Source organism: Podarcis pityusensis, assembly GCF_964106645.2.
Source record: "Podarcis pityusensis genome assembly, chromosome: 12".
In the NCBI taxonomy this organism is placed as follows: Eukaryota; Metazoa; Chordata; class Lepidosauria; order Squamata; family Lacertidae; genus Podarcis; species Podarcis pityusensis.
In genome coordinates, this window is record NC_138037.1 from 51,409,137 (window position 1) to 51,421,618 (window position 12,482).

Sequence of the window (12,482 nt, forward strand, 5' to 3'; positions counted from 1 at the left end):
GGCACGGGGACATTCCCAGGGGAACTGAAGGAGGCAGTGGTGCGCCCGCTCTTAAAGAAAACATCATTAGATCCTTTAGATCTATCCAATTACCGCCCGGTTTCGAATCTTCCGTTCCTGGGTAAGGTGATTGAGAGAGCGGTTGCTGAACAGCTTGGTGGGTTTCTGGATGAAACATCGGCTCTGGATCCATTCCAGTCCGGCTTCCGCGCTGGTCATGGGACCGAGACGGCTCTGGTTGCCCTAACAGATGATCTTCGTAGACAGCTGGATCGAGGCGGGTCGGGGCTGCTAATTCCTCTAGATTTGTCAGCAGCTTTCGACATGGTCGATCACGAACTCCTGGACCACCGCCTTGCCGACGTGGGGATCCAGGGCACAGTCCTTCAATGGCTGCGCTCGTTTCTCTCTGGTCGGGGACAGAGGGTGGCGCTTGGGGGGGAATTGTCTTCGCGCCAATTGTCTTTCCTTGGTGTGTGGAGTACCTCAGGGTGCGATACTCTCCCCAATGCTTTTTAACATCTTTATGCGCCCCCTCGCCCAGCTTGTCCGGAGTTTTGGGCTGGGTTGCCATCAGTATGTCGATGACACCCAACTCTATCTGTTGATGGATGGCCATCCTGACTCGGCCCCAGACACACTGACCAGATGTTTGGAAGCTGTGGCTGGATGGTTACGTGGGAGCCGGTTGAAGCTAAATCCTTCGAAGACAGAGGCCCTGTGGCTGGGACGGGACGATATGGGATTGGGGGGGGCAACTCCCATCTCTTGCGGGGGCGCAATTAGTGCCAGCACCGTCCGTTAAGAGTTTGGGTGTAATCTTCGACACCTCCCTTTCCATGGAGGCGCAGATTGCAGCTATAACAAAGGCGGCATTTTTCCATCTCCGCCAAGCTAAGCAGTTGGCTCCTTACCTCTCTCGCCCTGACCTAGCCACTGTGATCCACGCGACGGTCACCTCCAGACTGGATTATTGTAACTCGCTCTATGTGGGGCTGCCCTTGAGACTGACCCAGAAACTCCAGCGGGTGCAGAATGCTGCAGCGAGACTCCTTAGGGGTCTTCGCTGCGAGATCACATTCACCCGGTGCTATACCAGCTGCACTGGCTCCCGTTGGAGTACAGGATCAGGTTTAAGGTGCTGGTTTTAACCTTTAAAGCCCTATACGGCCTAGGACCCTCGTACCTACGGGACCGCCTCTCCTGGTATGCCCCACAGAGAAACTTACGGTCTTCAAATAAAAACATCTTGAAGGTCCCAGGCCACAGAGAAGTTAGGCTGGCCTCAACTAGAGCCAGGGCTTTTTCGGCTGTGGCTCCGATCTGGTGGAACACTCTGTCACAAGAGACCAGGGCCCTGCGGGACTTGACATCTTTCCGCAGGGCCTGCAAGACAGAGCTGTTCCACCAGGCCTTTGGCCAGGGCACAGCCTGACTCCCTCCCTCGGCAATCTTCGCAGAGCTCTGGCCCAATGGTTGCCAGTGGCTTGATTTGAATTAATTTTATAATGAATGATTTTAGAGTGTTGTTTGTGCTGTACTTTTGTACTGTTTTATTGTTGTTAGCTGCTCTGAGCCCGGCTTCGGCTGGGGAGGGCGGGATATAAATAAAATTATTATTATTATTATTATTATTATTATTATTATAAAAGAAGTCTAGTTTTTAGGTAGTGTTGAAAGTACCGTATTTTTCGCCCTATAGGACACACTTTTTCCCCTCCAAAAATGAAGGGGAAATGTGTGTGCGTCCTATGGGGCGAATGCAGGCTTTCCCGGGCTTCCTGCAGTTCTGCGCCACCCTCCGAACCCCGGCGCGAAGCCGCGCAGGGCTCTGGAGGGTGGCGCGTAGCTGCCTGCGCTCCAGGGCTTCCTGCAGCTCCGCGCCACCCTCCCGATCCCGGCGCGAAACCGCGCGGGGCTCCGGAGGGTGGCGCGGAGCTGCCTGCGCTCCAGGGCTTCCTGCAGCTCCGCGCCACCCTCCGGATCCCGGCGCGAAGCTGCGCGGGGCTCTGGAGAGTAGCGCAGAGCTGCCTGCATTCCGAAGCCTGGTGCGCGCTGAAGAGCGCGCCCGGGCTTCGCGCACCTTTCCGCAAGCCTGGGGAGACCGGCTCGGTTCCCTAGGCTTGCGGATAGCAGGCTGTTCTGGGGGCTGGGGTCGGGGGAAGCTCGGGCTTCCCCTGCGCCTGCCCCGTGCCTGGGGAGGGAAATTTTCCCCCCCTTTATTTCCCCCCCCCAAAAAATAAATTAGGTGCGTCCTATGGGGCGGTGCGTCCTATGGGGCGAAAAATACAGTAATACTTTTGAAGGACACTTTAAATTGTAGGCTCTCCAGAGGCTTCTTTCTCTCACTGAGGCTTCTTTCATTAGGTTGGACCGAAGGGGTGCCTGTGTCAATGCTTTTCCTTATCCATTTCATTTGCGGTTTGGCTGGGAACTTCAAGTACGCTATCTCCTGGTTTGTTAGATCCTTAATATCTCTCTCCCCCCCCTCCCCAAATCACACCTTAGCAGTTCTCCTTCCTAGACAGAATGGCCTTTTGAACCCAGGTTCTCATGAGGAGATGCACAGCAGGATGGCAAAATATTGTTCACTGGCAGTACAATGCAACTGTTTTGATAAATCCAATTTGTTTTGATAAATGTAAATTTCCATTCAACATGCCTTTTAAGTTGCCTAAATATCTTCATATAATACATCAGAAACATTAGTAAATCTAAATATTCTCTTTTTAGCAAGGTGATACAGTAGCAGATGTTAGAACACTGTTGAATGCTACAACCGTTGACAATATCCGCTCCGTCTTTGGAAATGCTGTTAGCAGGTACACTGACCTCAAAATTCAATTTAACTTAAGAATAAATGTCAAACACTTTATAATAGTAGCAGACAAAACCCCTCTGATTATGACAACAGTTGTCTTAACATTAAATGCTGTGGGGTACATTTGAGAGTATATTTTAACAGGCCCAGGAATATGTCATATGGAAACAGCTCTAGTGTACATCGATTTTTCAGTGTACTTCCTAAAGACTGAGGAAAGCATAATCAAGAAAATCTAGAATTTGACACAGGGCAACAGCAGGAGAGGGAAATGAAGACATAGTAAATGGTGAAGAATATGTAGTTAGTTCAGATTTGCCTACCTACTTAGAATCGTAGAATCTTAGAACTGTTGGAAGTGACTGAGGGGCATCAACCCTCTGCAATGCTGGAATCTCAGCTAGATCATACATGACAAATTGCCATTCAACCTCAGCTTAAAAACCTCCAAGGAAGAAGAGTCCACTACATATCATGGGAAGTCTGTTCCACTGTTGAACAGCTCTTACTATCACAAAGTTCTTCCTGATATATAGTCGGAATCTGCTTTCTTGTTACTTAAATCTATTGGCTCAGGTCCTAGCCTCCGGAGCAGGAGAGAAAAAGTTTGCTCTATATGACAGCCCTTTAGATATTTGAAGCTGGCTATCATATCTCCTCTCAGTTACTACTTTACCAGGCTAAACATACCCAACCGTTCCTCATGAGGCTTGGTTTCCAGAGCCTTTAGCATTCCCCCAATTTCTTCATCCAAGTCATTAATAAAGATACTGAACAACAACGGGCCTAGGACAGAACCCTGCAGCACACCATTTGTCACTTTTTTCCAGAATGATGATGAACCATTAGTGAGCATACTTTGGGTTCAGCCAGTCAACCAGCTACAAATTTACCTGACTGCTATCTGGTCCGGTACACATTTTATCAACTTCTCAGCAAGAATATTATGGGGGACTTTTGTCAAAAGCCTTATTGAATTCAAGGTACACTACGTTCACAGCCTTCCCCTGAGCCATCAAGCTTGTAACTCTATCCAAAGAGAGAGAGAGATTCGTCTGGCATGAGTTGTTTTTGGAGAAACCCATGCATGTTCTTAGTAATCACAGCATCTTTAAGAGTAGTCTACTTAACTGTAAATGTAACAGCTTAGTATTGAGGCCAGGGGGCTGTGTCAAGGACTTCACAGAAAAAAGACAGCCTTTTAAAGGCTTTTGAACCAAATTGGACAGATAGTGATTTGAATAATTAAGTATCTCTTAAACCACTGCTGAAACAGGCCTCTCAATGCATTTTCAGTTGTATTTGTAGAAAGAGCCTCTCTCCCGTCATTACTCAGACAACATAGAGCAAATCAGCAGAACTGTTTGCTGCCTGTTCTTTAGGATTCCTGCCAACACTGGCATAAAGGTCAGTGTGAGACTTTCTAAATTTAGAAATGACAGTTACAGTAGTAGGGCTGAACAGTCAATACTTCCGCCATGCTGGCAGAAACAGTACTGAAAAGAAGGCATTGCTTTTCTAATGAAAACTATACAGAATAGCTTGTTCATTGCTGAGTTCTGTTTACGCAGCTGTAAATCACCCTCCCTTTTCTGTACAAAACATCTTGATCTGACCTTTGGTTTCTTAAAGAATGTGGGTGAAGGCACCTGTAGTAAAAGTTAATGTTAAATCATTTCTAGGCTGTGTTGGATAAAGTTGTCTTAGAAGGGAGAGAAAATCAATTGTTCAATATATTAGTGAAGCTGCCCTTGAATTATTGTTCCTTCTTTGTCAACATTGTGTTTAGATGTTTAATTACAAGAATAGGCCTGGTTCAGATAATAATCTATAACACCATTCCCCAACCTACTGCCACTCCCAACTGCTGGCTGGCGCTGATGGGAATTAGAGTCCAACATCTGAGGGTACCGGATTGGCAAAGGCTGATCTACAGCATGATTTGTTTAAATGGTTTGTTAACCATGGTTAAAGTAAATCACAGTTCCCTGGCTTTGTATTTAACAGTCGGTGGATATTATATGTATTTGCAAAGTAAGGGGGGAGAGCAGAGAGCTTGCTAAGCCTTATGCTTGGTATAGACCATCATCTGAACCAGGCCTTAGAATGTGTCCCTGTGAAAAGATAGGGGTGAATCTGGCCACTCTCCGTAAATGGCATCCCATTGTAATAAAAGGAGAAAAGTAATTCTGATGAAACACTACTGAGGTGGAACAAATGGCCACCATTAAAGAGGCAATATATATTGGTATTAATTTATTTTGTGTACAATGAAATCTTACTCATTCCTGTGTTTGGGCCATTGTAACGACACAGTCTCTAATTACGAGTAATTTGACAAACTACCGTATTTTTCGCCCTATAGGACGCACTTTTTCCCCCTCCAAAAATGAAGGGGAAATGTGTGTGCGTCCTATGGGGCGAATACAGGCTTTCGCTGAAGCCTGGAGAGCGAGAGGGGTTGGTGCGCACCGACCCCTCTCGCTCTCCAGGCTTCAGGAAGCTCTGCGCAACCCTCCGGAGCCCGGCGCCAAGCCGCGCCGGCCTCCGGAGGGTCGCGCAGCGCTGCCTGGACTCCGCGCAGCTCTGCGCGACCCTCCGGAGCCCGGCGACAAGCCGCGCCGGGCTCCGGAGGGTTGTGCAGAGCTGCCTGCATTCCGAAGCCTTGGGCGCTGAAGAGCGCGCCCGGGCTTCGCACAGCTGTCTGCAACCCTGGGGAGTCCGGCGCGGCTCCCTAGGCTTGCGGATAGCAGGCTGTTCTGGGGGCTGGGGTCGGGGGAAGCTTGGGCTTCCCCCACGCCAGCCCCGTGCCTGGGGGGGGGGAAATAATATTTTTTCTTTATTCCCTCCCCCCCCCAAAAAAAACCTAGGTGTGTCCTATAGGGCGGTGCGTCCTGTGGGGCGGTATGTAATGAATTTACTTAAATACAGATACTTATCTGTGTGGCATTCTGAAATTTGAATTTGGAAGAGAGCAGGCCTTTGTACTCATAACTGGGAGTAAGTTCCAGTGAACAAAGTGGGGCTGGCTTTTGAGTCAGCATGTATAGGATTGCCCTACGAAAGACATAAAATAGCTTTAAGTATGTTCTATTGCTCCTTAATTTTTGGTCAGATTAGAGTTACTGAATAAATACATGGATATGAAGTTTATGAAGATTTGATTGTGTCCTAGAGAAATGTTTCTAAGAATACAGAAGGGGGAATTAATTACTTTTTAATTTTATCCAGAGAATTGATTGAAGTGGGCTGTGAAGATGCAACATTAGCTTTTAAAATGAAGGGTTACGTAACCAATGCAAACTATTCAGTAAAGAAATGCATCTTTTTGCTTTTCATAAACCGTAAGTACCAAAGTACACATTTCTCTGTGTTCTAGGGCATTACATGGGGTTGGATTAGATGATTCTTTGGGTTCCTTATAATTCTATGATTCTATGAAATTTTCTGTAGTCTTAACAAGGTAACACTCTCTATTAAACAATGGTGGTGAGCAGTGCTTAGCGGTGCTGACAGTGAAGTGCTGTCTAGAGAAAGAAAGGGTTGCTTTTGTCTCCTGGCTTTATTTCTTGATTTTATTATGTGTTTTAAAGAGTCAGGGATTATTCCCTAAACTCCCAAATTTTGCTGTTTTAATGTATTGTGCATATTAATTACATTTGCTCTGCTTTGATAGTAAGGGTCATTTCAGACAGAGGAGTTTTTAAGGGTCAGCCAAGCAGAATTGGCATGCCAGGCGTTTCCAAGCCACATGGAAGCTGCGTTTTGCAGCAAGAACTGCTGCTGCTGCTGTCCCAGTGCATCAGGTTCAGCTCAGATGGAAACAGTGAGACTAACCATTTGATGCTGCCAAACTCCTGTACTAAACAATACTGTTTCTTGAGGTGGTGTTTCCCCTCTGGTGCCCAACAGCTGGGGCAAACTGCCATCTGGAAACCCACTCACTTTCTTTGTCAGAATTTACAGTGTTTGTCCACTGTATTTGTAAGAAATTGGGACTGGCATAGCTGAGAAGCAGTGGCCTGTTTCAGACAGGATGTTATAGTGGGGTAGGAAACTGGGGTGGGGAAATCACATCTGGGAACAAATTCTCTCTTTTGGTTTCAGATAGTTCATTAAAAAGCCTATGCTCCAAGGAAGCTTAGTTTGGTCAGAATCAAGTATATACTTCAGAGTTAATCCAAAAACATAACCATAGTTTCTAGAGGGCCATGAAAATATGTGTCCTGGGCTTTTTAGACTCCTCTACCCAAGAGGTGCATTGGTTGTCAGATGTGAAATATATTGGCCTTATTTACAGTTCTCCTGCCCCTGAAATAATTTAATATACCATATTTGAGTCTGAGTTCACACATAACTGCAAACTGACTTGCCAAAAACAGAAGGAAGAAACAGTGAATTAAGTTGAGTATAGTACTGCTGTACTCAAGGTCTTTGAAAGAAATATAAGCCCCTGTTTGACTTTCTTAACTTTCTACTTGATACAAACAAGTAGACCTAAAATATTGCACCTCTCAGTGCTCCAGCTTTGTCTTCCAACGTACCGGTAGGTATCCTACTTGGTTAGGGCAGGGCAGTTAATCCATTCTTTACACTTTCACTAGATAATCCTTTGCAGTACAGACATTAGCTGTTAATCCAGAGAAAGTGAAGTGCATTTAAGTGTCATTGAAATAATCGGTTCCAAGGCAATGTGTTTATTTGTAAAGTAAACATATGCATGGGAAGGTTATTTAGGATCAGGGTGTGGCATTGCATCTGGTGGTCATGAACATGCAAAATTGCGGATATATTCTGAGGACTGCTGATGATAAAGTCACATTTACTTTTTAATTGTTACCATATATTTCCAGTTGGTTATATAAATAAAAAAGTGAAGATCTAGACTGATCAGAGATGGGTGTAAAAGTTGTATTATACAGAAAGTAATGTAGACTGCTTACCTGTCTCCCCTGATTTTTATGTTTTTCCTCCCTAGATCGCCTGGTTGAGTCAAATGCTTTGCGAAAAGCAATAGAAACTGTATATGCGGCTTATTTACCTAAAAATACACATCCATTTTTATACATAAGGTAAAATGTTTTTTTCTATGTAGAGTCATGTGACCACGAAAAAGATAAAAATGCATCTAGGCTGCAATCATATGCACACAGGGAGTAAGCCCCCCTAAACACAGTGGGCCTCACTTTTGAGTAAAAATGGGCAAGATTTTGTTTAACCTCAGTTAAACAAAATTAACCTTGCTAAGCAGTGCTTGCTATCATTTGTTTTTATTAAATAAAAACCAAGTACAAATCTAGAGTTAAGAGCAATGAAAACAGTGGATGCAGTTTATCATTACCTTAACATGCATGTACATCAAAAATATTCCTAATGTCATTGCAGTATGAGTACTAATCCATATTTTAGTTTTTTAAATTTCCAGGTAATACAAAAGCTAAATAATCATCTGCTCAATAATAAATAAGAGACTTGAAATGTTATTTCTCTGCAGTTTTAAAAACTCAGAAGCACTACAAACAAGGATCCAATCTCTGAGAAACACAGAGCACCCTAAACTCTGTGGCTGTGGCACTGTGACGTTAACATGTGAGAGTGCTGGAGGTGAAATAGTTAAGCAGGTTACCCAATCAGAACCCAGAGGGGTGGAGTCAGAGGGACTATAAAACCAGCTCTGGAAGGGGTAAAGGGAGGAGTTCGTTGGGAGTTCGGTGGTTGGTTGGTGTGGGAGTGAATTGGGATAGAGTTTGTGTGTAGGTTGAGTTAGTGTAGCGAAATAAGCTGAGTCAGGAATAATTAGGGGCTAGGAAAACAAGTAAATATCTGAGAGATGGTTTAGTGAGTGAGAGCAGGTAGCGGAAGTTATAGGTCTGGATAGGCACCCCATGATTGTAATTGACCAATACCGTTTATGAAACCACACGCTTGTTAAACTGCAATAAATAAACAGAAGTTTATGTTCCAATTTAACCCTGACTGGACTCAGTATTGTACCAGGTAGGGCCTGGGTGGTGGCAGTGAGAATAAAGTGGTAGCCCAGGGATCAATAGACGGTGAAACGTCTGGGGACCCTGTGTGATCGTCACAGGCACCCACTCTTAACAAATCTGCTGAATTGCCATTCTTTTGATTAACTTCACATGGTGTTCTCAAAATGTCTTGCAGCCTAGAAATAAACCCTCAGAACGTAGATGTGAATGTGCATCCCACAAAGCATGAAGTTCATTTCCTTCATGAAGACAGCATCTTGGAGAGTGTACAGCAACACATAGAGAGCAAATTGTTGGGCTCTAACTCATCAAGGGTATATTTTACACAGGTGAGTGAATCTGAGCACGTCACTGAAAAGGAAAAAGCTAACCAGTCTGCTTTGTTGGTGGTTGCGAGAGTGAGTGCTCTGCATTCAGGATTTGGATTTGTTTTGTCTAGCGAAATGTTTTGGATAAGCTGGACTTAACAATACAAAATGTCATTTTTAGGTGTGTTCTTTAATATAGATTAGTGGTTTACACAAAAAAGGGCCCAAAGACAGACCATTGCTTCACACAAACAGATAAAGTGGCCTCAATTGAACCGACAGAGGTTTTATGCCAGGCAAATATGGAATATACTGGTGATGGGACATTTGGAAACCACTGATAAAGGGCATTAACATGATTCTATTTGACAGAAAGGGGATAATGGACAGAATCAATGTTAAGTAGACAGTTGTGATTCACTTTATATGTGCAAATGGGATAGATTTCTGTATGCATTTGGTCTTCAACTAGAAGGCAGTACTCTTAGAATCATACAGTTGTAGATTTGGAAGGGACCCCAAATATCATCTAGACCAATCCCCTGCAATGCTTTTGTCAAGAGCAGGCTGTTACGTTTGGCATAATCTGTAATAGCTACTCCACACAGGTAGATCATGTTATAGTTGCAGCTATGTGATGCCTGTGAATTGTGCTTATCTGGCTTTCCAACTAGCTTAGAAGGAGACTTGTACAGTTCTAGATACTGAATTGTTTCTCTTTCATCTCTTCCTTTAAGACATTGCTGCCAGGTGTTACTGCCTCTTCCACCGATGTTGTTAAATCAGCAAGTTCTTCAACTAATCAAGGGGGAGACAAGGTCTGTGCCCGTCAGATGGTCCGCACTGATTCCCGGGAACAGAAACTGGATGCTTTTCTTCAGCCAGCAAATAAACCTAGGCCATCTGAACTTTCTGCAGTGACATCCCAGGATAACAACAACAAGCAAAGTTGCAAGGGAACTGGACTACAAGATGCTGAGATGGAAGACTGCAGTGACTTGAATTCAAGAAATCTAAGAGTAGAAGCTGTGGAGATTGCAGAAGGGTCAACAGAAAGTCAACCAGCACCTCTTGAAGCTCTACCTGCTAGGTATGAGTGATCTCTGTGGAATAGCATTTCTAAGTTAACTACCGTTGATGAGAACTCGGCATCTTCTTCTCCCTCCTCTTTGCTTGGTGACGCTCCTGAATCACAGCACTTTTCTGTCTTTGACATTCTTTTTGGGGGGGAAAGGGTTGCCCCAGGCTGAATTAAGAAGTGTTGTCTTTTTAGTTATCTTTAACACATTTATCACCTCTTTTTCGGAAATAATAGCACTAAATAAAAACCACATAAACTATCCTATGTAAAACACTTGGAAATGTTAAAACCAATAGCAGAGTGAAACAATGCCATGTTTTTCGCTCTATAGGACACACTTTTTCCCCTCCAAAAATGAAGGGGAAATGTGTATGCGTCCTATGGAGCAAATGCAGATAAGTGCTTGCAGCCCGGGAGCACGGCATTGCGCACCCCGGGCTTAGTAATAATAATAAATAATAAATTTTATTTATATCCCGCCCTCCCCAGCCAAAGCCAGGCTCAGGGCGGCTAACAACAAACAAATAATCAAACAATCAAATAATCCAACATTCTAAAACATTTCATTATAAAAATTAATTAAAATCAAATTAATGGCAACCGTTAAGCAAAGTTCTGTGCAGGTTGCCAGAGGAGGGAGTCAGGCTGGGCCCTGACCAAAGGCCTGGTGGAACAGCTCTGTCTTGCAGGCCCTGCGGAAAGATGTCAAGTCCCACAGGGCCCTAGTCTCTTGTGACAGAGCATTCCACCAGTTCGGAGCCACAGCCGAAAAAGCCCTGGCTCTGGTTGAGGCCAGCCTAACCTCTCTGAGGCCTGGGACCTTCAGAATGTTTTTATTTGCAGACCGTAGGTTCCTCTCTGGGGCATACCAGGAGAGGCGGTCCCGTAGGTACGAGGGTCCTAGGCCGTATAGGGCTTTAAAGGTTAAAACCAGCACCTTAAACCTGATCCTGTACTCCACCGGGAGCCAGTGCAGCTGGTATAGTACCGGATGAATGTGATCTCGCAGCGAAGACCCCATAAGGAGTCTCGCCGCGGCATTCTGCACCCGCTGGAGTTTCTGGGTCAGTCTCAAGGGCAGCCCCACGTAGAGCGAGTTACAATAATCCAGTCTGGAGGTGACCGTCGCATGGATCACAGTGGCTAGGTCAGGGCGAGAGAGATAAGGGGCCAACTGCTTAGCTTGGCGGAGGTGAAAAAATGCCGCCTTTGTTATAGCTGTAATCTGCGCCTCCATAGAGAGGGAGGTATTGAAGATTACACCCAAACTCTTAACGGACGGTGCTGGCACTAATTGCACCCCCACAAGAGATGGGAGTTGCCCCCCCCAATCCCATATCGTCCCGTCCCAGCCAGAGGACCTCTGTCTTCGAAGGATTTAACTTCAACCGGCTTCCACGTAACCATCCAGCCACAGCTTCCAAACATCTGGTCAGTGTGTCTGGGGCCGAGTCAGGATGGCCATCCATCAACAGATAGAGTTGGGTGTCATCGGCATACTGATGGCAACCCAGCCCAAAACTCCGGACAAGCTGGGCGAGGGGGCGCATAAAGATGTTAAAAAGCATTGGGGAGAGTATCGCACCTTGAGGCACTCCACACACCAAGGAGTGGCGGGATGACAATTCCCCCCCAAGCGCCACCCTCTGTCCCCGACCGGAGAGAAACGAGCGCAGCCATTGAAGGACTGTGCCCTGGATCCCCACGTCGGCAAGGCGGTGGTCCAGGAGTTCGTGATCAACCATGTCGAAAGCTGCTGACAGGTCTAGAAGAATCAGCAGCCCCGACCCGCCTCGATCCAGCTGCCTGCGGAGATCATCTGTTAGGGCGACCAGAGCCGTCTCGGTCCCATGACCAGCGCGGAAGCCAGACTGGAATGGATCCAGAGCCGATGTTTCATCCAGGGAATTCCTGCCATGCTCAGAAGGCTTGCGGATAGCAGCAAGCTCTGGGAGCGCAACCTCGCCTTTGCTCCTGGACCTGTTCTGGGGTCGGGGGAAGCTCGGGCTTCCCCTGCCCCAGCCCCGAGGCTAAAACCGAAGCCAAGACAGCAAGCGGGATTCATCCCGCTCGCTGTCATGGCTTCTTTGCTCTTTGGGGCTCGGGGGGGGGAAATAATTTTTTCCCCCTTTATTCCCCCCCCCAAAAAAGCTAGGTGCGCCCTATGGTCCGGTGCGCCCTATAGAGCGAAAAATACGGTAAATACATCTAGTTAATAAAAAGGACCAGCATAATAGGTCACCTTGGCAGATTAAGACTGGGTCTAGAAGCACTCACTAGCA

At 45.9% G+C, this 12,482-nt stretch overlaps 1 protein-coding gene across 4 annotated transcripts in view; it reads left to right on the forward strand.

The window, feature by feature from the left end:
• MLH1 (mutL homolog 1) overlaps window positions 1-12,482 on the forward strand; it is a 33,837-nt gene that overhangs the window by 12,354 nt on the left and 9,001 nt on the right. For 3 of the 4 annotated variants that reach the window (XR_013978369.1, XR_013978370.1, XM_080975838.1), the window contains exons 8-12: window positions 2,734-2,822; window positions 6,053-6,165; window positions 7,800-7,893; window positions 8,987-9,140; window positions 9,857-10,209. Coding sequence is in view for 2 of the 4 variants with exons in the window: in XM_080975838.1 (XP_080831964.1) it covers window positions 2,734-2,822; window positions 6,053-6,165; window positions 7,800-7,893; window positions 8,987-9,140; window positions 9,857-10,209 (803 nt within the window). In the remaining 2 variants the exon portion in view is untranslated. Of the gene's footprint in view, window positions 1-2,733; window positions 2,823-4,129; window positions 4,229-6,052; window positions 6,166-7,799; window positions 7,894-8,986; window positions 9,141-9,856; window positions 10,210-12,482 lie in introns of those variants that run through there. The other variant, XM_080975839.1, reaches the window with a different exon arrangement.